We start from the raw sequence: 24,466 nt of genomic DNA on the forward strand, positions 1-24,466 counted from the left end.
ATCAGTCTTTTAAACTATACTGTATACATTCCCAGAGGTGCAAAGGGGGCCAGGGTTGCTAAACCTAACCTGAAAAAGAGTATGTACAGTAAGGATTAGATACTTTGCTGATTTGGAATGCCCCCTGCCCCACTACCACCAGGCTAAGAAAAATGGTGTCTTTGGGAAAGCAGCAAGGCAAAAAATTAAACTGGTAAGGTGTTGGCTGGGTAGTTCATTTGGATAGAGCATCGTCCTGATACACCAAGGTTGTGAGTTTGATCCCCGGTCAGAGCACCTGTAAAGAACCAATGAATGCATAAATAAGTGGAACAACAAATTGATATTTCATTCCCTCTACCTCTAAAATCATTTTTTTTTCAAGTAGTGAACCATAAAAAGAACTAAAAGTAACCTTCAATACGAATTGGACTTGGTCTTTACTGTAATCAACTATTGCAAAGAAAAAAAACAAACATGGTTAGGAGCCCTGGACTGGATTTTTAAGAGAAGAAAGCGGGTGAGGTGTACAATCCAGACTCTGCCTGCAGCTAACTGCCGAACATTTGAAGGGCCGTGTCTAAGTTCCTGCTGGAATTTGATCAGCAGGGTGCCAGAGAGAAGAAGCTGTACCAAGTACCAAATTTATTTACAGAAATTTGCACTATTAATACCTTTCTTTAAATTCACTTATTTTTTAAATTAATTTTATTGATTATGCTATTACAGTTGTCCCAATTTTCCCCCTTTGCCCCACCTTCCACCTAGTTACCCCACTCCTTCAGTCAATCCTCACTCCATTATTCATGTTCATGCATCATGTGTAGGTTCTTGGGCTATTTCACTTCCTATACTGTATTTTACATCCCTGTGGCTATTCTGTGACCACCTATTTGTACTATTTTTTTTTTAAGACAGGGAATACTTTATTCAAACCCATCAGAAATGAACTGGTTGAGTCTGTAACAAAGCGTCATGTTTTAAAGCATAGGCCAGTAATTGTAATATGAGTATGCACCACTACATACAAATTAACTGACCAGACCACAGTTTTTCAATGTTTAAAACAAGTTTTCCTGTAAAAGCAACACAGTTGTGACATTTTAACTTAGTATTCCTCTTCTTCCTCATCCTCTCCTTCAACAGAATCCACACCAACCTCCTCATAATCCTCTAGGACAACCATGTCCTTACAGGCCTTAGAAAACTCTCCTTCCTCCATGCTCTCACCCACATACCAGTGGACAAAGGCACACTTGGTGTACATCAGGTCAAACTTGCCCAGGCGAGCCCAGGCTTCAGCAATAGCTGTGGTGTTGCTTAGCATGCACACAGCTCACTGTACTTTGGCCAGGTCTCCACCAGGCACCAAGGAGGAAGGCTGGTAATTAATGCCAACTTTGAAGCCAGTGGGGCACAGTCCACAAACTGGATGGTAAGTTTGGTCTTGGTGGCAATGGCAACACTGACATCTTCAGGAACCAAGTCACCACGGTACAACAGGCAGCAAGCCATATATTTACCATGGCAAGGGTCACATTTTGCCATCTGTTTTGTTGGCTCAAAGCATTCATTAGTGATCTCTGCTACAGAAAGCTGTTCATGGTAGGTTTTCTCAGCAGAGATGACAGGGGCATATGTGGCCAGAGGGAAGTGGATGTGGGGATAGGGCACCAGGTTGGTCTTGAATTCGGTCAAATCAGCATTCAGGGCTTTATCAAACCTGAGGGAAGCAGTGATGGAAGACACAATCTGGTCACAGATGGTCTCGCTGTCAACCATGAAGGCACAATCGGAGTGCTCCAGAGTGGTGGGTGGTGAGGATGGAGTTGTAGGGCTCCACTACAGCTATGGAAACCTGGGGGTGGGGTGGAGCTGGGTAAATGGAGAACTCCAGTTTGGACTTCCTGCCATAATCAACAGAGACTCCATCAGCAGGGAAGTGAACCCGGAACCAGTTCCCCCACCAGAGCTGTGGAAAACCAAGAAGCCCTGAAGACCTGTGCACTCTTCAGCCACTTTCCAAATTTGGTCCAGGATGAGGTCAATGATCTTGCCAGTAGTGTAGTATCCACAGGCATACTTATTGGCAGCATCTTCCTTTCCTGTGATCAGCTGCTCAGGGTGGAAGAGCTGGCAGTAGGTACCAGTTCGAACTTCATCAATGACTGTGGGTTCCAGGTCTACAAACACTGCCCTAGGCACATGCTTGCTAGAGGCTGTCTCACTGAAGGTGTTGAAGAAGTCATCTCCCCCTCCAATGGTCTTGTCACTTGGCATCTGGCTATCGAGCTGGATGCCATGTAACAGCAGGCATTTCCAATCTGGAAACATGTCCAACATGGATGGAGATACACTCATGTGTGGTTGCTGCTTTGAGCGGATGGCAGAGAGGAAGAAGGGAAGTTGTTGCTTCTTACAACCTGACTCAGTCAGTCAATGTAAGAGAACCTGCCCCTATTTGTATTTCTTAATCCCTTCACCTCTTCACCCATTCGCCGACAACCCCATCCCACTTGGCAACCATGAAAACACTCTTTATACATGATTCTCTCTGTTCTTGTTTTTATTATTATTCAATTGTTGGTCAATATGTATTTATTGCCATTTCATTGTTAATAGTTTGACCTATTAAATACATCCTTAAACATTTCATATAAGTGATTGGTGATGATGAACTCCTTTAGTTTTTTCATGTCTGGGAAGCTCTTTAACTGCTCTTCAATTCTAAATATCTTTGCTGAGTAGAGCAATCTTGACTGTAGGTCCTTGCTTTTCATCACTTTGAATATTTCTGGCCAATCCCTTCTAGCCTGCAAAGTTTCTTTTCAGAAATCAGCTGCCCCTTTCTTTAGCTCTGGCTGGTGTGGCTCAATGGATTGAGTACTGGCCTGCAAACCAAAGTGTCGCCAGCTTGATTCCCAGTCAGGGCACATGCCTGGGTTGCACGCCAGGTACCCCATAGGGGTTGCTCAAGCAGCAAGTACACACTGAGGTTTCCTTCCTTTCCCCTCTCTAAAAATAAATAAATTCTTTAAAAAAATGTTTTAAAGTAACTTTTTATTCCTACTTTGCTAAGTGCTTTTTAAATTTAAAAATTTTTTTCATCCAATTTTTTATTGTTGTTCAAGTAGAGTTGTCTCCATTTCCCCCCCATTCCCACCCACCCCAGCCATCTCCCTCCCCTGACCCCACCTCCTCATGGTTTTGTCCATGTGTCCTTTATACTTGTTCCTGCAAACCCTTCCCCTTTTTCCCACCATTATCCCCTTCCACTTCTCCTCTGGTTACTGTCAGTTTCTGCTTAATTTCAATGACTCTGGTTATATTTTCCTTGCTTGTTTGTTTTCTTGATTAGGTTCCACTTATAAATGAGGTCATATGATACTTGTCTTTTGCTGACTGAGTTATTTAACTTAGCATAATGCTCTCCAGTCCCATACATGCTGACATGAAGGGTAGGAGCTCCTTCTTTCTTTCTGCTGCATAGTATTCCATCGTGTAAAGGTACCATAGTTTTTTATCCACTCATTCACTGATGAGCATTTAGGTTGCTTCCAGCACTTGGCTATTATAAATTGTGCTTCTATGAACATTGGTGCATATGTGCATATGTTCTTTTGGACTGGTGTTTCAGGGCTCTTAGGATATAATCCTAGCAGTGGAACTGCCGGGCCAAAAGGCAGTTCCATTTTTAGTTTTCTGAGGAAATTCCATACTCTTTTCCACAGTGACTGACCAGTCTGCATTCCCACCAACAGTGAACTAGGTTTCCCTTTTCTCCACATCCTCTCCAACACTTGATGTTGATTTGTTTATGATGGCCAATCTGACCTGTGTGAACTGGTATCTCATTGTGGTTATAATTTGCATCTATGTGATGGCTACTGATACTGAGCATCCTTTCATATGTCTCTGAGCGCTCTGTATGTCCTCTATGGAGAAGTGTCTGTTCAAGTCCATTGCCCATTTCTTAATTGGATTATTTGTCTTCCTGGACTGGAGTCATGTGAGATATTTACATATTTTGGAGATCAAACTCTGAGGTATCATTAGCAAATATAATTTTCCATATGGTTGGTTCCCCTTTCGTTTTTCTGAGGTTTTCCTTAGTCATGCAGAAGCTTATTTTGATGAAGTCCCATTTATCTTATTCTTTCATTTATGTCCCTTGCTCTAGGGGACATATTGGTGAAAATATTCTGCATGGAGTATCTGAGGACTTTCCTATTTTCTCCTCTAGGACTTTTATGGTATCATGACTTATATTTATTTTATGCACCTTGAGCTTATTTCTGTGTATAGTTGGTGGTAGAGTTTCATATTTTGCATGTGGCTGTCCAGATCTCTCACCAGCACTTGTTGAACAGTATATTTTTTACTCTATTGTATACTTATGGTCCCCTTGTTGAATTGATCGTAGAACCTTGGGTTTACTTCTGGGCCCCCATTCTGTTTCATTGGTCTATACGTCTGTTCTGTTCTCACTCCAGTACCATACTGTTTTGATTACTCTGGCCTTGTAATATAGTTTGGTATCAGGTATTGTGATCCCTCCTACTTTGTTCCTCTCTTTCAAAATTGGTGTAGCTATTTGGGGTCGTTTATGGTCCCATATAAATTTTTGAAATGATTCTTCTGTATCTGTGAGATATGTCATTGGCATTTTAATTGGGATTGCACTGAATCTGTAAATTACATTGGGCAGTATGGACATTTTGATGATGTTAATTATTACAATCCATGCATGTGGTGTATGCTCCCATTTATTTGTGTCTTCCTTAATTTCTTTCTCCAGTGTTGTGTAGTTTTCTGAGTAAAGGTCTTTTGCCTCCTTGGTTAAGTTTATTTCTATATGCTTTATTTTTCTTCTTGCCATAGCAAATGGTTTTTTTTCTTTCCTGATTTCTGGTTCTGTTATTTAATTGTTGGTGTATAAAAAACCGTCAATTTCTGAATATTTAGCTTGTATCCCACTCTTTTGCTAAATTCACTTATTAGTTTTTTGGTGGAGTCTATAGTTTCCTATGTACACTATCATATCATCTACAAACAATGAGTTTTACTTCATCTTTTCCAAATTGGATGCCTTTTATTTTTCTTGTCTGATTGCTGTGGCTAGGACTTCCAATACTAAGTTTAATAGTAGTGGTGAAAGTGGACATCCTTGTGTAGTTCCTGATCTTAGTGGGAAAGCTTTTAGTTTTTGTTTCATGAGAATGATTTGGGCTGTAGGTGTCTCATATATGGCCTTTATTATGCTGAGGCCTTTATTATGCTGAGGTGTGCTCCCTCTACTCTCACTTCGCTGAGCATTTTTATCACAAATGGCTGCTGTACATTATCAAATGCTTTTTCTGCATCTATTGATATGATCATGTGATTTTTGTCTTTTTTTTGTTTATGTTATTTATTACATTTATTGACTTTTGATTGTTGTACCATCCTTGCATCCCTGGGATGACTCCTATTTGATCATAGTGTATGATCTTTTTGATATGTTTCTGAATGCTGTGTGCCAGCACTTTGTTGAGGATTTTAGCATTTATGTTCTTCAGCAAAATCAGCCTGTAGTTTTTTCTTTGTTCTGTCTTTATCTGCTTTGGGGATTAGTATGATGCTGGCTTCATAAAAAAGTGTCTGGGACTTTTCCCTTTTCTTGAATTTTTTTTGAATAGTCTTGAAGATAGGAGTTAGCTTTTTCTTAAATATTTTGTAAAATTCTCCTGTGAAACTGCTCGATCCAGGGCTTTTGTGTGCAGGGAGTTTGATTACCGCTTCGATTTCACTAGGTGTTATCGATTTGCTCAGGCTTTCTGCTTCTTCTTTATTCAATTTAGGAAGGTTGTTTATTTTCTAGAAATTTGGCCATTTCACCAAGGTTTTCAATTTCCTTGGCATATAGATTTTCATAGTAACTTCTTACAACCTTTGTATTTCTGTGGTACCAGTTGTAATCTTTCCTCTTTCATTTCTAATTTTGTTTATTTCCCCTTTTCTTGTTTTCTTGATGGGTCTGCTTAAAGGCTTGTTGATTTTATCTTTTCAAAGAAACAGCTCCTGGATTTACTGATCCTTAGAATTTTGCTTTTAGTCTCTATGTTGTTTAATTCTGCCGTGATCCTCCTTCCTTCTACTCGCTATGGACTTTGTTAGTTGTTCCTCCAGTTCTTGTAGATGTAGTGTTAGGTTGTTTACCTGAAATGTTTCTATCTTTTTGAGGTAGGCCTGTATCACTATGAACTTCCCTCAGGACTGCCTTTGCTGTGTCCCATGAATTTTGGACTGTTGTGTGCTCATTTGCATTTCCAGAAACTTTTTGATTCCTTCCTTGATCTCATTCTTAACCCATTCATTGTATAATGGCTTGCTACTCAATCTCCACGAATTTGAGTGGGTTTTTTTCCCTTGAGGTAGGTTTCTAGTTTCAGTCCCTTGTGGTTAGACAAAATGCTTGATAAGATTTCAATATTCTTGAATTTCTTGAGGCTTGTTTTGTGTCCTATCATGTGATCTTTCAAAATGTTCTGTATTTGAAAAGAATGTGTATTTTGCTTCTTTGGAGTGAAAGTTTGTGTGTATACACACATACATATATACATTCCATTTCATGTAGGGCATTGTTCAATGCCACAATATTTGTTAATATTTTGTTTGGCAGATATATCCATTTTTGACAGTGGGTTGTTAAAATCCCCTAGTATAAGTTTGTTTCTGTCTATATGATTACTTTTATGTCTTCTTGATGGATTCTTCCCTTGAGTGTTATGAAGTGTCCTTCTGGGTCTCTTTTTATGGCTGTTTGGAAGTCTGTTTTGTCTGATATAAGTATTGCTACACCAGCTTTTTTCTCCCTACCCATTTGCTTATATATTTTTTCAACCCTTTACTTTCAGTCTGTGTAGGTCTTTTGTTCTGAGGTGGGTCTCATGTAATCAGCGTATGTGCCTTATTTTCTTGTCCATTCAGCTACCCCATGTCTTTTGACTGGAGTACTTAATCCATTACATTTGATGTTATTATTGATAGGTACTTATTCATTCCTCCTGACTTTGTACCTGTGTTCCTCTCTCTCCCCCTCTCTTTCTTCCTCTTCTTAAAGGAGTTCCTTTAGCATATCTTGCAGTTCTGGTTTGGTGGAGTTATATTCTTCCAGCCTATTTCTGTCTGGGAAACTCCTTATTTCACCTTCCACTTTAATTCAGAGCCTTGATGGGGAGTCTTGGTTGCAGGCCTTTGCTTTTCATTACTTGTAATATTTCTTGCCATTCCCTTCTGGCTTGTAGTGTTTCTGTTGAGAAATCGGCTGCTGGCCTTATCTGAGTTCCCTTGTATATTATTGTTTCTCCCTTGCTGCTTTTAATATCCTCTTTGTCTTTATAATGTGGCATTTTAATTCTGATTTGTCTTGGAGTAGTCTTCTCTGTGGTCATCTTGATTGGGACCCTGTGTGCTTCCTGAACTTGCATGGCTTTTCCCTTCTCCAGGTTCTGGAAGTTTTCTGTCATTACTTTTTCAAACAGGGTTTCTGTCCCTTGTCCCTTTTCTTCTCCTTCTGCTAGTCCTATGATTCAAATGTTGCGTTTCATGTTGCCTTACAGTTCTCCTAAGCTATCCTGGTATTTTTTGTCTTTTTGTGCAGCTGCTCTATCTGGATGTTTATTCTTGTCTTCCAGCTCGCTAAATTGGTCCTCTGCTTCCTCCAGCCTGCTTGTGATTCCTTTTGGTGTATTTTTTAATTTCAGATGTTGTATTCTTTATTTCCTCCTGGTTCTTCATTAGAGTTTACATTTTCTTTTTCATACTGTTGTAGTTCCAACTCAGATCCTTGTAGTTTTCTGAGTTCCTTGAGCATCCTTATCACCATTCTTTTAATTCTATCTCTGATAGTCTGCTTGCCTCCATTTCATTTAGCTCTTTTTGGGGGAGGGATGTTCCATTTCTTTGGATTGTAAGTTGTCTCCCCATTTTAGGTGATTCTTTTTCTCTCTGCGATTCCTGATGCTCTGCTTTGCCAGCTGTCTTTGTAGGATGAACTCTGTGGTAGGAATTCTGTGGGACTCAGTGGTATGGGTCTCTTTGATCTCCTTGTCTGGGTGCTCCAGGGTTGCCCTTTCTCCTTTTGGGGGGGGGGCTCTCGTTGTACTTGGCCTTTACCTGTTGGTGGCTCCTTTGTTGGTGTGTTCCCTGTCCAGTGGGTTTACTGGTACTCACAAGTGCCACCTTGTCTTGTATGCGATCAGGGCCAGGACAAAGGCGAAATGGAGTAAGACAGCGAGAGAGTATTCTATGGGATTTAAAGTACTAACAAGTAGAGACAATATAGGAGGACTATTGGAGAAGTACAGCAATAACCATGATATTTCATCCAACCAACTAGCTACTCTTTATAAAAGGCAAAAAAATAGAGTTAAGACTCTTATTAGAAGGGAAAGAGAATATGAGCTGACTTTAGAAAGCAGAGTGCTTATGTGAGGTTAGATGGTGAGATATAGTGAGAGTAAAGGCTAGAAATTTGGTGTAGGAGTATAAAGTTAATCAGAACAGTAATAACCTCAAGAACAGTGATGCATTAGGACCAGGGTTGGGTGCTGTGTGGGATTTGGAATAACAAGAATATGATAAGAAATATATAATCTGAATTAAAAGACTAAAAAGTAAAAGATCGAGTGTGTTATTGAAAAACGAGTGAAGTGAAAGAAAAATTAAAATGCAATATGAAGGGGACAGTAAAGCAAACCAACCAACCAATGAAATCAAAGAAACAAAGAAAATCAAGAAAAAGCTAAATGGAAAGAGGAGAAATAAAATCAATCATAAAAATAATTTAAAAAATACAAGTTCTGAAGGATAACAAAGTGAAATTTAATTTTTTGTATTTTTTATTTATTTTACTATTAGTTTTTCCAATTTTTCCCTCTTTATCCCCCCTCCAACCCTCCAGCATTGCCCATTAGTTCATGTCCATGGGTTGTACATATAAGTTCTTTTGAGTCCTGTTTCCTATACCATTTTTTATCTTTCCCCATCAACTTTATGCCTACTGATTATGCTTCTTCTTCCCTGTACCTTTCCCCCCCATTCCTCCTTTCCCTCTCCCCACTGAAATCCCTCCATGTGATGTCCATTTCTCTGATTCTGTTCCTGTTCTGGTTGTTTGCTTGGTTTTTCTTTTCATTTTTTTTTTCTTTTAGGTTCATTTTCTGATAGTTATGAGTTTGTTGTCATTTTATTGTTCATATTTTTTATCTTTTTCTTAATAAATCCCTCTAATGTTCATATAGTAATGGCTTGGTGATGATGAACTCCTTGAACTTGACCTTATCTGGGAACACTTTATCTGCCCTTCTATTTTAAATGAAAGCGTTGCTGGATAGAGTAATCTTGGATGTTGGTCCTTGCCTTTCATGATATCAAATACTTCTTTCCAGCTATCTCCAGGGCGGGGCCTTGGGGACCATCCTGTCAGTCTACAAAATCTCCATACCATCTTCTTAAACACCTTTGTAACCTTTGCCTTCCCAACTTCTTAGCTGGAATTCTGTTGGCTGTTCACTCTGTTCCTCAGGACATAGGCTAGGTGTCTCAGTTGGGTGCAGAAGCAAATGGGTTTAGCTCCCACATACCTCATCGCCATTTTCTGCCCCCCCCAACCATTCTTTAAAACAGAATTGATAAAACTCTAGTTTAATGTGATCAAGAAAAACAGAACACAAATCTCTGAAAACAATAATAATAAAAGGGCTATCATCACTGCATATTATTCAGACATTAAAAGTTTTTAACACAGGAGTATTATGAACAACTTTATACCTACAGAATTTTTTTAAATCCTAAGGAACCTACAAAAAAATAATGTATACTCCACGAGTTTAGCATGTTCTTGCCTCTAAATTCAATATACAAAAAATAATCGCATTTCCATATACAAGCAATACCACCAGTGAAAGACAAAATTTTAAAAAGTACCACTTACAATAGTAGCAAAATATTAGATATTTTGAGATAAATTTCAAATAGCTGTGCCTCTATACTGAAACTATAAAATACTGAAGGAAATTAAACATAAAGAAATGAACAGGTGTGTTAGGCTCACAAATCAAAGGACTGAATATTTTTAAGATGTCCATTCTTCTCTAATCAAGTTCTAGATTTACTATATTCCAAGTAAAGTCCTAGCAGAGTTTTTAATAGAAATTCACATTCTTCAAGGTCTTACGGTATCTGATTTGAAGATGTACTCATCAACTTTATAAGTGTTAAGGATGGACAAACAGATTTATAACAAAGTCTAGAAAAAGACACACCTTCATATAAGTTAACTAATGTTTTTACAAAGTTGCCAAGGTAATTTATTGAAGAAACAACAGTTCTTTCAACAAATGGTGTTAGCCTGGTTACCCATAAGAATAAAAAATGAACCCTGACCCAGATTTCATACCATCTTAAAAAATTAATCCCCAATGAATCAGACATAAATATGAAAATATAGTTTATAGACTAAAACAGAGTATTTTTAAAATCTTGATATTCGAGCAAATATTTTAGGATACTAAAATATCAAGAAATGAAAAAACTGACAATTTCGACCTTATCAAAATTTAAAGTACCTGTTCATTCAAAGATATCATACTGAAAAAGTGAAATGTGAAAATTAAAAACATCAAGCTAGCAGGAATATTCCTAATACATATATATTACAAAAGAACTGCATTGTAGTATATAAATAACCTTTATAACTCAATTATAGTTATCAGGATAATGCAAATTAAACCAAAATGAGACATCACTACACACCCAATGGGTAAAAACGAAAACCTTTGACAATACCAATGTTTGCAGACTGGAGAAATCATACTGATGTAGGAAGGAAGGGGCTGTGGACATGATAGGGACCAATATTAATCTGTTCATTATATTTCTCACCTGAGAAAGAGAGAGCATATATTTAGTCCATCAGCTTTACTGGCTCATTATACAGCAAGACCCATTATGAGAGTCAAATGACTCCACTTCACCTATCAGTAAGTTGTGTCCATGTTCCCTCCAGTGTCACCACTACTGTCATAATATAAGTGTTTATAACCCTTTATACTATTTTATCAAATTTTCATTAATGATATTTTAATGTCTCAGTTTTGATGCCTATACTAGAAACTGTAGATTGTCTCATTCCCTTACTAGACAGGCTGAGAATCTTAAAAAACTGTGTTTTCTGACTCCTTTCAGCTACAGTCCCACCTGCCAGGTAGATGCATTCTACTGAGTGTTGGAACGTGAGGGTGAGGTCTACGCTAACTTCCCATTGAATCTGATGTTCCTGTTTACAAGAGAAGTCATAGGAAGATGTTTCCCCTGCACTACTGCTCCATTCCCCCCTCCAGACAACTGAGCAGCTGTGGAAGGTATTTCTTGACTGAATCTAGGAGGCACAGATGGATTCTTGAACACATGGCCCCCAGTGACCTGAAAGTTCTGCTTTAACTAGTCCTGGGAGTTTTCCTTAAAGGCCCAGATGAGAATCTGCTTCTAATCTAGGCATTTTAAGCATCTAATTCCCTGTATTAAATCCTTTCCCTTTTTTAAAAGACACATAGTATTCTATTGTGTAAGTGTACAACAGCTTTTTATACAGTCATCTACTGATGGGCACTTGGGCTCTTTCCAGATCTTTGCTGTTGTAAATACCGTTATTTTGCCATGTATAATGCATGCCCATGTTTTTGGCCCAAACTTTCAGGGAAAAAGTCTTTCATTTTAATTTTTTAATATTTAGATATTTATTTTTTGTATTACAAAGGTATTTTAACATTTATTTTTTACTTGATCTTAGCCAAAAGGCTGAGAAGTGATATATTTTTGAGCATATTATGGTACAAGAAATTTTATATAACAAATAATTACAAGACACAAGAACAGATAGATATAAGGTACAAGAAATTTTATGTACTGGTAATGAATTTACAATATTTATGCATCATAGAAGGCCAAGAACTCTGTCACTGTCAATATCAGAAATATCATCATCTTCAATTTCTACATTACCGGTGTCTTAAGAGTCATTTTCCTCATCCTGGTAAATTTCATCATTCTCAGTTCCATCCACAGCATTGCTGATGACGCATTTTTAAAATCATTTCACAATCACTTCCTTCTTGACACTGTTCCACGATCTTAGGATCCGTTCACAAACCTGAGTGATGGATGCTTTCTTGATCCTGCCTGTAGGTGTTAAATCATTACCAGCTGACTGCATCCATGATGTCCATTCTTTGGTCGTTAGGGCCTTAAAGGGCTTGTTTACGGACACATCAAGAGGTTGCAGTTGGCTGGTTAGCCTACCAGGTATCATAATAGCAAGTTGGGTTTTCAGGTCCGCTGTGATTGTTTTTGCACTTCATGTAACCAGAACTTGGAAGTGATCAAAAACAATCAATACTGGTTTTTAAAGTAATCCTCCAGACATTCATGACCAGACTTTGTTAAACCAAATTTTCATGCCTTCTTCATTCATCCATCCTTTTTCATGCACGTGGACAATAAATCCACTTGAAATCTCTTGTTTTGGAAACATTTTCCTTTTAAAGATGATCATAGGTGGTAGCTTTGTCCCATCTGCACAACAGGCTAGAACAACAGTGAAACGTGTTTTCTTATTGCCACTAGTTTTAACAGCCACAGTCTTTGCTCCTTGTGATGTCCACAGTTCTGTTAGATGGCACATCAAATGTGAGTGGGACCTCATCCATATTGGCAATTTGGGACAGTTCAAAGTTGTCTTTTGAAGAATGATAACATTAAGAATGAAATAGCAAAAACTTGATTATCATAGGTTGCTAGAAGCTTGGGAGCAAGCTCATTCATGTCCTCGTGCTCAAACTTTCTGTCTTCATAAAGTTAAAGCACCATTTAGGTGTCCCTGAGAAATAATCAATGTTTTTTTCTTGTGTAATCCTTTTACCTTCTTCTTCTATCACCTTGGTTGAAACAGAGACCCCAGTTTGATGGTGCTCCAGAATCCAGGCTTTATTTCCTGCTCCACCTCCAGCCACTTTGGAGGTTTCCCTTACATTGCCTTCTTCTGTCTTGGCATCTGAAGCAGCTTTTCTTCCTGCTGCCTCCACAATCTGATGATACTTGCTGTGAGAGGAGATTCAAAGTGTCTCTCGGCAGCTCTGTGCCATGCTTTTATTTAATAACTTAGCTTAAAGCTTGCAGTGTATACAAACTGTTTTGACATCTTACACGGGATTTTCCAAAAATTTATCCCTCCTAAAGTGTACAAAGATAATATGGTAATAAAGTCAGCATTACCTTTCTTATCAAGTGGATAACAATTGGTATCATCTATCTTACTCTGTGGATAAGAGTACATCATTCTTCATTTTATTTCACTGAATTGTTGGCTAAAACTTCTTTCATTGCAAGTTTGTTGTAAGTACAACAATACCAATTACTGTATTCCAGGGTATTATTTTGCATACAGATCATTACTGCTTTCTAGAGTTACACTAAAAACATTACACTAATTCTGTATGTATACATACAGAATTAGTACTACCCATGTATAATACACATCCTTACTTTTCTCTCAAAAATTTGGGCAAAGAAGTGCACATTATACATGGCAAATATGGTAACACTGCTATGAACATAGGGGAAGGAAATCTAACCTTTTGCAACAACATGGATGGACCCTAGAGATTATTATGCTAAGTGAAATAAGCCAGTCAGAGAAAAAACAAATACTGTATTTCACTTATATGTGAAATACAATGAACACAATAAACTGACAAACAAAACAGAAACAGAGGCATGGACACATGGAAGACCAACAGATGTCAGAAGGGAGCTGGAGAGTGGAGAGTGGAGACTGGGTGAAAGAAGGTAAAGAGATTAGCCAAGAACATATATATGGGACACACAGTCACAGACAATGGTCACAGTCACAGATGGCCAGAGGGAAGGGGAGATGGGAGCTGGTGGAGGTAGGCAAAGGGAAGGCAGGACTAGGGTCATCTATAACAGAGTCAACAATAAAAACAAAGTTAAAAAAATCCTTTCCTGTTTAAATCAAAGTGATTTCTGTTTACTTCAACTAGAGTTCAGTATGGAAATGTCAACTTGTTTGTTAATATAGCTTACACATAATTACCATGATGACTTAGAAGTCCCCATTCAAAAATTTTCCACAGCTTCCTCACTCCCTGATAAATAAAATCCAGCCCTCCCAGCCAACTTTTAACTTGCAATTTACTAATAAAACTGACTCCAGAAGTGTGCTCCTAGTTTGTGAGGGTAGCCTGTACAGTGACAAAGAGTGACATTCAATTCCATGGCTTGGAGCAGTAAAATGCCTTTCACTATGTCTTCTAGGACGTGGTGACTCAATAGTATTATTTTGCTTATAAACTCACAGTCGACAGCCTGACAAAAAGGGCGATAATGTTACACAGCAAGTTATACAGGCAACCATGTTACACTGGAGGGAGAATACTGCCCAAGGCTCATCTTGCTTTAATCTCTTAAGAAGGAATTTGGATCACCATTCAAGCAAGCAGATGGAGGTTCCCACTAGTGTGACCAACCAAGGCTTCAGTTACGAACTAGGACGAAGTCTAGAAAGAAGATATTCCTTTCCTGAGTACAGCTATGCTGAAAAAGGGAAGAGGGGTAGGGACTCCAAAAGTGCTTCTGGAGAATGGACGATTGTTCAGATTGTGGCCCAAGGATAGGCCACCTTCTCCCTACCATCAGGAAGCTGAGCTGAACCCACTTCCTAAAGCCCCAGGCTAGAAATGGAGGTACAGTTCCCATTCATCTAATGAAGAAAGGGAGGTGGTAACCTATACTCCTTTCTCCTAAAACACTTAAAAGACCTAGAAGAAAGTATCCTCAAGAGAGCCAGGGGAAAGGTGTACAGCTTCCCAAGCAGGGCTGGCTTGAGATGTGCAGGGCAGAGCTAACAGCCTTGGGAAACTGTTCAGCACTGCAGGGCCTATGCAAAGCAGTGGGAGACTCCTTCCATCTGTTTACAAATAATTCCTATGGTAAACAGCCTTAAATGAATTATAAAGACTGAGACTATCACTTCCCAGAGAGTAGAAACCACTGCTCAAGAATCCAAAGATTCAGTGTGTGGAGGGCATATTTTTCATATAATATGTATTTAATAAGTTTCCTAAACAAAAAACTTGAAGGGCTAACGAAACAAAGAAACAAGAAAAAGTTAAAACATTTAGAAACTATCTCCTGAAAGGAAATGATGTATGTTTAGAGGGCTGGTCTAGTTATCTTAGCCAGATACTTAAATGTGACTTCCCTTGACCCCCAATAGAGGAACACTGCATCTTCCAAGAAGACCCAGCAAGAGCACAAATTACATTATGTGCTATTTTTCATGCTATGCTCTAACAATCTACATAGGTAGTCTTGTCAGGGTAACAGAACCTATTTCACACCAGGAAGCTTTCAGTGAGTATAAAAATGTTGTTCTGCTTCCTAAGATATAATGTACCAGTCTTCAGAATGATAAAAAGACTATACCGTAATTCTAATGTACAGCTAAGTTGTTACATTACAAAACTTGAAAAAGACATCTTTTTCTTAACATCTCCTTTTAAGATGGAGAGAAGTCAATCTTGCTATTTGTACTTTACAGATACAAAACCTAGGTCTCTCAAAACAGAGGGACACTCAGCTCAGTAAGACCACCATAAAGTCATCCATATTATCTCTAGTTGAGGCAGGATATAGCACAGGAAGAACTCTGAGCACTGCTGTTGCTGGCCAGCGTCTATCATCCTGATTGCCAGGAAATGCCTTTTAGCACGTAGGATGAATAGTAAACCAAGGCAGGGAGTAGGAGGTAGACATGTCTCACCCACTAACTCAGCAATCCTGAGCCTGGTCCAATAATATCGCCAGGTGTTCCAACATCACAGGAAACACTATGTTAGCACGGGAGGAGGGAAGTCCTTGAAACTTTACATTCATCCCAAGGCCTAGAAGAGGGAAAAGGAGGGGGTCCAGATTACCCAAAGAAGCAGCCCATAAAACAACTTTGGCTAATTACCTACATCTGGTCATTATTTTACAAGGGAGTTCCTAATGCTTACAGAAAGAGCCCATAAATAACTTTGGGTAACTTCAATTAACTGCCTCCTGTCACTTGCCTATTTTACAACAAGATGACCAAATGCAGTCTGTAGCAAGCTAAGGATTCATGCTAACAGACCCCCACACATACCTAAGTTTGGATAGTCAAGGGACCCCAGGAAAGCTGACATCACCTTTACCAGTCAGTCAATATGTAACTTCTTCACCCCCATCCTGCCAACTATGTAAGTTCCTGATGCTCTTGCCACCCTTACACCTTGCCATGGTCTGACCCTATGCATTTCACCCTCACAGTAGCAAGACCCATTTCTCTTCCATGAAAATATATCACTAATAAACTCTGCTTGCATGCTAATAGACTTGCTGATCTGTAATTCTTTACTACATTGCCAAGAAGAACCAGGTTTTTCCTGTAACAGTTTCCAGTACCAGAATATGTGGTGACATCTTCAACACTGAAATCTATTTCATTCGGGTCATTTCAGGTCAGGGAAGACTACTTGCATAATGGAAAAGAAACAAAATTAAAAGAAAAAAATTATCTTCCAATCTATGCAGTGAAAAAGAACAAGGTGCAGAAATCTGTATATGTTATGCTATCATTTTGTAGGAAATTACTGAAAGACGATATTCACAGAAATTTGAATAAGCACTGAAAATCTTTGGAAAGATTCATAGAAATGAGTACCCATGGGTATTTTTCTGAAGACGGGCACCAACAGCTAAGACAGTAGTGGAAGGGAGACTTTTTAATCCTTACTCTTTTATACTTTTAGACTATATTAACTACTCACTAATAAATAAAAAACAAATTTAAAAATAAAAAGATTACCATAAGAGGTAAGATGACAAGGACTGAAAACAACAAACCATACTACTTGTCACACACAAAAGAAGTGGAGTTTTGTGCATTTTATTTAACAAATTCAGGCCACAGGATCTTTGTAACTTAAATCCTTTGTATCTACTATATGCATGTATCCCAAAGGAAACAGGATGCAATGCTTGACAGGAAACGTTTTTCCACAGCTTTATAAAATCCTCAGTTACCGTCTCCTTTTTCCATTAGGATTGTATCTGCAAAGCAGGAAATAGGTTAAATAATATCTAGGTAAATAATGGCATTTCTTTCACTTTTAAAGTTAAAGGGCTTTCAGCAAAAAGGGAAACAGACTCATGGACATGGACAACAGTGTGGTTGGTGATTGCTGAGGGGACAGGGGTATAAGGGGACTAAATAATAATGGGAAGAAATACAATAAAGTTTAAATTAAAAAAAAATAGCTAAAGGGCTTTCAAAGTATAGTCACACGTTAGCAAACAGAATGAGAATGCCAATTTTATCCTTAGCATCAGATATTAATCACTGACATTTTTACTTTCATCTATCCTTTTGATAAATATTTGAAAAAAATAAAGCATCGACAAAAAAATCTATAAAAGCATGAAAATAATTAACAACTTTTTTAAATTAAACATATGTTTATAACTTCTTCCAGCATGGCTTCAAACATTTTTCCACTCCCCTTCCCCCAAATTAAAGTATATTACTTGCACAAAACAGCAATAATGAACCTAAAATATAATTACCTCACAAATGTTCTCCTATAGCAATTAAACAAATGTAGCTGGGCAACCAGATTGTCTTATTTGAGTACTTATGAAAAATCAGCCCTGTTTGTCAACGTTTTGACCTTTGATTTATATGGTCAATAATGAAATTAAAGAATCAAATTGGCTGCAAAACAGACTCAAAAATCTATTACCATCTTTATTTTGCCTTTAAGTAAGTTTGGAAAAATGTTATTCTCCCCTAACCAGTATCTACCTATGATAGAATATTTTATGAGTATTTGAGAGTGAATTATTATAAGGTTTGTTGGGCCTGTAAGAATGCTGAAAATATGTTAAATCAGAATTAAATTATAATCACCCGTTATAACTCTGCTACCACAAGAACCTGCTTTGAAACTCTAATCCTGCCTCTTGTTTTTATACATGTGCAATTAAAACTCAACAAATGGTCTGGTATTTTACTTGTCTTAATTCAAAACCCATTCATTCATAGCTCTACTTAGAGTTGAAAATATCACAAATTTATCAGCCAAATTCACCTGGCTCAGGAACCTTTGTTACCTGAATGCCCCCATACAAATTTTACTGAATAAATTCCAAACTTCAAAGCTATATCCAGTAAACCCAACAAAGAGGTGCTCAAATAGTAAAAAGAAATACATATGTTAAAAACAAAACATTCTTTAGGTGAAGGGAGTAAGTCTTTATTTCTAAGAACAGAAGAAAAACAAGTATTTAATCTATATGAATAGAACTGAATTATATATATATATATATATATATATATATATATATATATATATAAAAAATTCATGAGAAAGATTAAACTCAACTTTACCTAAAGAGATCATCAGCAAGAGACTCTTCTTTTGCATGTTGATTTTGTACCTGTGAAAATTAACATACCTTCATTTACTTGATGACGCATGCAGAGTTAATGAATTGCTGTAATGGGAGGCCAGTCAGCTTTGAGATTTCCAAATCCAAGAAGGCGCCAGGTCTAGAGTCTTGACTTACATCCGTCTCAGTTAATAGATCTGTCCATTTTTGCTTCACGCCATGATTACTGCAAAGTCCTCTAATTAAATAACCTTTACCAACCAATCTCCTCACAAAGGCAACCAATGTGTATACAGCTAGCCTCTGAATTTTTAAACATTTTTTCCAACAGAACCATTTTACTCAATGAAAACTCAATGTTTTGAGGTCATACTACTGATGTAGGAGTTGAATGGGCAATATTTACCCCATCTTCAACCAGAGCAGCTCTCCAGGTGAAGTGGTTCCCCTTCCTCACCATCCCAAATCAGGACCCAGAAGCTGCTGCTGAATTACCTCACCCACAAGCAATTTCAAACTCAGACTCCCCAAACTACTAAAGCACATTCTAGGGTTAGGACTGGAAAAACCCTGTGCTGAGGTCATTTCCTTAAAGTCCAGCTATGACCCTATTTGGTGCTAACCAAAACCCTTCAATGCCTTCTTCCACTGAACAAAGAAAACACAAACTCTCCATAGGCTGGTTCTTTTCTACTTCTTTCTTTCCTTTTTATTGAATTTATTGGGGTGACACTGGTTAAAAAAATTATATAGGCTTCAGGTGCACAATTCTACAACCCATCATCTGTACACTGTATTGTGTTCACCACCCCAAGTCAAGTCTGTGTGCATCACCATTTCATGAACCATGTATGCCAGTCAAAACTGAATCACAAAAAAAGAAAAAAGACAATAACAAAACAAACAAAAAGCCAGACTCACCACCTAATAAATAACCTGTGACTCACTCTGCTTTTCTTCATGTTCCTCCCTCTGCCCTCAAAATTACTTCTTACTCTTCCCATATTTATCATGTTTCAAAGCTCATTCATTCATTATAAATGTCCTTCACCTCTTCATGACTTTGTGCCCCTCTTCATTTAAAAGTAACATCTACTGTGAGGAACTCCAATGGAACTTCAGCTGCACAGCTCCTAGATGCTCATCCATCTACACACATCTTCTCCAAAGACCGGAAGTTCCTTAAATGCACATACTGTTTACTATCACTGTGAAGAGTTTACATTTGTATATTTCCAGATACTATCTTAAAAGTCTTTTTAAAAAATCTCATTTCCTCTTCATATAACTTCATTACTATTTTTACACTATTATCCACATTTTAACCAATAAGGCAAAAGAAATGATCAAAGGCTGTCATCTCGAAGAGCTGAAACTTGACCACGTCCAGTAAACAAGAGTACCACCTCTCAATCAGGGTCTTATGCTGCTGCTGTCTTTGCAAAGGGCCTGCAGGATAACTTGTAGGGATTCAAACTTAAAGCATGATTTTCCGTTCATACACTGAAATGTTAAATGAAATTACACCATTTCTTTTCACATTCTCTCGCAAGTATAGCAGAACACATATGAGAAGACACATGATACTCACAAAGCATCTGTCAAAAAAGATGCTGTTATGATTACCCTAAATATTCTTATAGCCTTCCTAGCAGGAGATAGTAATTTTAAAGTTACAATATAGTAAAGAAAAATCAGATAAGAAAAATCAGCCTTATTTTATATATCTCATTAAAAACATTAAGTAAAATAGTATTAAGAAATAGAAATACTCCTATTTCTGGGTTTGGGAGAACTATATCTCACAATCTTTCAAAATTCAAATCAGGTTGGATAGAGTTCAAAGAATTACTATGTTTAGTGCACAGAATAAAATATACTAAATTCAAGAAAACTTCAGGAAGGGACTCACAACTAGCCTGCAGCAGTAGAGAAAGAAAAGCTGAAAAGAACAAGAGGCAGGGAATATGAAAGAGTAGCTGAACAAGCCCAGTGAGATGAGACATTACATATAGAAGTTGTAGCCACACAGGAGAAGAAAGTCAAGTCTAGTATCGTAAGAGTAAATCCTCCTAGCACACCCAAAACTCCTCTAGCAAAAACTAGGAGAGATTTGGTGAAATAAATGTAGAACACAGGCTCTCCCTCTTTCAATTCTAAAGAAATAAACAAAAAAAAAGAAAAAAGTCAGCAGCTGCACCATCATTCTTCCAACAGCCACAATCAGGCTTCTAGTTCGAATACACATTATCTACCTGGGTGATCCAAAAAAGTCACAGGAGAGATTAATGTGGTCTCATATTGGTAGAACAAGACTGGCAGACACAAACACATCTTCTCTGGAGGAAATAAGCCTGAACTCAGGACACAAGGAATTCCCACAGATCAAGTTTCAAGAAAAATAAGGGTGCACAATCAAACCACAAAAAATATACTGGGAAACAAGGCACCATGGGAGAGAACTAGCAGAAACAAAACACAAACACTTTAGGAACTGGTATCACCAGGCAAAGAATACAAAATACAGGAGCTTAAAAACAGTAGCAGGGAACAAAGAAGATTTAGAAATGAATGGAACAGACTCCCAGAAATGAAAAAATATAAATATGTTAAGTGAAAACATGACAAATGGATGAAATAAGGTAAATACCGTACTGTAAGACAATGTGAAGAAATTACCAAGAGAAAAAGTAAATATGCAACATTACAGAACTCTAAAGCAATTTCAAGTATCAAAATCATGCTACTGGTCCTACCTGTAGGGTTTAAAATAATATGAATTGATTATACAAGTATAAAGTACATAGAAGAGCATGTATTTGATCAGGAATCTGTATGCTTGCATTAAGCATATAAAAAATATGAGCAAGATGATAAAATGATTGGGATTTGCCTGAAAATACTCCAGAAAAAAAAGAAGTTTGGTTGCGGATCATTCATACATGTTCTTTGTCTAGTTCCTTCCTCTTCTTTCTACCATTGTCCTCCTACCCCCTCCCCTCTGGTCACTTTCAGTCTGGCTCTATGTTTCCATGCCTGTGGTTCTACTTTGCTCATTAGTTTATTTTGCTTATTAGATTCTGTGGGAATTGACTGTGGGAGTGGCAATGTGGGATGGGCGGAGGAGGGCAAAGGTGGGAAAATTGAGGCAACTGTAATTGAATAACAATAAAAATGATTAAAATAATACAAAAATTTAAAAAATTTAAAAAAAGTTTGGAAAGGGAGCAGATAAAGCAAGATGGGCACAGGGCTGATGTTGTTGAAGCTCTGTGCTGGGGGTGTGTTTTACTATTATCTTTACTTGGTGTATCTTTGAAAACTTTTCATAATAAAATGTTTAAGAACTTAAACTAAATACTACAAATCACTACTCCTCAACTATTAATATTATCTAACGATTTCTTTTACCTTTTCAAAAGTTAGAAATGAGTCTTTGGGGAAAAATGAGATAGATTACTGCCCATGGAAAAAGGTATTAAGGCAAGTTTCCCTCAGCAAGCAGCTGTCAACAGTATAACTGACTTTAAAGCCCTCCCCACCTTCAACATGCTGTGCTCAAGTATCATTAAACCAAAGTATAAAAGTGTAACAACAGAGAATGAAATTAGACCTGCCCTAACACTAAACATAAAAATTAACTCAAAATGGATCAAGGATCTCAATGTAAGAACTATAACTAAAAAACTCTTGTTAGAAAACACAGGAGGAAAGCTTCCTAACATTGGATTTGGCAATAATTGCTTGAATATAACACTAAAAACACAGGTAACAACAGAAAAAAAAGGTAAATTGGACTATATCAAAATTTAAGACTTCCATGTACCAAAGTACACAATGAACAGAGAAAAGGCAACCCAGATAAGAAGAAAGTATTTGCAAGTCATGTATCTGAAAAGGGGTGAATATTCAGAATATATAAAAAAAAACTCCTAGAATTTAGTAACAAAATATAAATAATAATCTGATTAAAAATGGGAAAGATTTGAATAGACATTTCTCAAAAGATGAGTACAAATGTCCAACAAGCGTACAAGAATATGCTCAACATCATTAATCCTTAGGGAAATGTATAATCAAATTAGATACTACCTCATACCCATTAAGAAGGTTACTAGCAAAAACCCAGAAAATAACAAGTGTTGAAGAGGATGTGCAGAAATTAGAACCCTTGTGCACTGTTGATGGGTATGTAAAATGCTACAGCCACTACTGAAAAGAGCAGGAAGATTCCTTTAAGAAACACAGAACAAAATCTACTATTAGAGAAAACAGGAAAAAGGTAGTATTCAAGAAAAGAGAAATTCTCAGAACTGCTAAAAGACAATTCATAGATTTAATAAGCCCAGTCCTTCCCACTATATTGATATATTTCTAATATCTATCCCTCCATATGACTATATGATCATTATTTTAATTGATATCCTTTAGTTTTCTTTTAAATTTTTGTGGGTTAAGTCTCTTTTCCTTTACATGAGAATATAAACTTAAGTCATTGTTTAGGTCTCATTTTCTGAACAAATAAATCTAGAAGTCCCTTAAAGCAGTTATAGAAAGTTATCAATTAATCTTAATGCTCAGTAAGTCAGGAATTTTCCTGAATAACCAACCTCAGTTTTAAGAATTTATTCTATCTAAGGAAACCAGAAAGGGTCAAAATGCAAATCAAACATTTTACCAGGCCTCACTTTCTACTAACCTCCATTTCCTGTCTTAACCACTCTTCTAATTCTGTATTCTTTCGAGCATGATGAGCTATTAGATCTGATCCTCCAATGATTTGTGGAAATTTTCCTGCTCCAGGAAATGTGACCTGTTAAATAGTAAGATTAAATACATTATCAAATTAAGACAATCATTTTTTAAAGGCTTAAAAAAAAGGATTGTAAATCATGTGTAACAATTTTAAATCATGCGTAAATCAAAGATGTATATATCCTATAAATGACAGTGCATGAAACATAGTGGTAACTGTGTTAGTCATATGTTTTTGCCCATTATTTTGACTATTATTATACTCAGATTCGGGTATGTAACTAGGATTTATGTACTAAGAGAATTTAAGATTTTGAATTTGGAGGTTTTATTCAAAAATGACCTTAGCTCACCTTCCACAAATTAAAGCAACCCAAGGTGAATACACACACTATAATTTGAAGTATTCTTTTTAAATTTATTTTTTGTTGTTCAATTAGTTGTCCCAGTATTATTCCCTGTTGCTCTCCCCTGCCCTGCCCACACCTCCACTCCTTTAGTCAATCCCCACTCTGTTCCCATTCCCATGGGTCCTTTATACATGTTCCTTGACTAGAACCTTCCCCTTCTTTCCCCCAGTTATCCTTCTCCCCTATTCCCTCTGGTCAGTGTCAGTTTGTTCCTATTTCCATTTCTCGGGTTCTATTTTGCTTGTTTGTTTTGTTCATTAGATTCCACTTACAGGTGAGATTATATAGTATTTCTCTTTTGCCAGTTGGCTTACTTCACTTAGCATAATGCTCTCCAGTTCCATCCATGCTGTTGTGAAAGATAGGAGTTCCTTCCTTCTTTGTGCTGCATACTATTCCACTGTGTAAATGTTCCAGTTTTTTGATCCACTCATTTACTGCTGAGCACCTAGGCTGTTTCCAGCACTTGGCTATTGTAAATAATGCTGCTATGTATACTGGGGTGCATAGGTCCTTCTGAGTTGGTGTTTCAGTATTCTTAGGGTATAATCCCAGCAGTGGGATCACTGGATCAAAAGGTGGTTCCATCTTTAGTTTTTGAGGAAATTCCATACTGTTTTCCAAAGTGGTTGCCCCAGTCTACTTTCCCACCAAGAGTATACTAGGGTTCCCTTTTCTCCACATCCTCGCCAGCACTTTTTGTTTGTTGTATTCTGTGTTCTAAAGGTATCAAAGCCTATGTTGTTTCTAGGACTTGTGAATAACAAAGTATCCAAACTTCCTAATTT

General features: G+C 37.4%; 1 protein-coding gene and 1 pseudogene across 4 annotated transcripts in view; both read right to left on the bottom strand.

The window, feature by feature from the left end:
* LOC112310312 (tubulin alpha-1A chain-like) lies at positions 1-3,108 on the bottom strand (annotated as a pseudogene).
* Positions 3,109-16,995: 13,887 nt separating this feature from the next.
* NBN (nibrin) overlaps positions 16,996-24,466 on the bottom strand; it is a 41,923-nt gene continuing 34,452 nt past the window's right edge. For all 4 annotated transcript variants that reach the window (XM_024566522.4, XM_045200459.3, XM_024566521.4 and 1 more), the window contains 3 exons: positions 23,213-23,326; positions 18,512-18,561; positions 16,996-17,175 (listed from right to left, as the gene is read on the bottom strand). In XM_024566522.4, the coding sequence (XP_024422290.1) occupies positions 17,145-17,175; positions 18,512-18,561; positions 23,213-23,326 (195 nt within the window). In that variant the 3' untranslated portion in view covers positions 16,996-17,144. The remainder of the gene's footprint in view (positions 17,176-18,511; positions 18,562-23,212; positions 23,327-24,466) is intronic.

The sequence above is a fragment of the Desmodus rotundus genome, chromosome 8 (genome assembly GCF_022682495.2).
Source record: "Desmodus rotundus isolate HL8 chromosome 8, HLdesRot8A.1, whole genome shotgun sequence".
NCBI classification, from domain to species: Eukaryota; Metazoa; Chordata; class Mammalia; order Chiroptera; family Phyllostomidae; genus Desmodus; species Desmodus rotundus.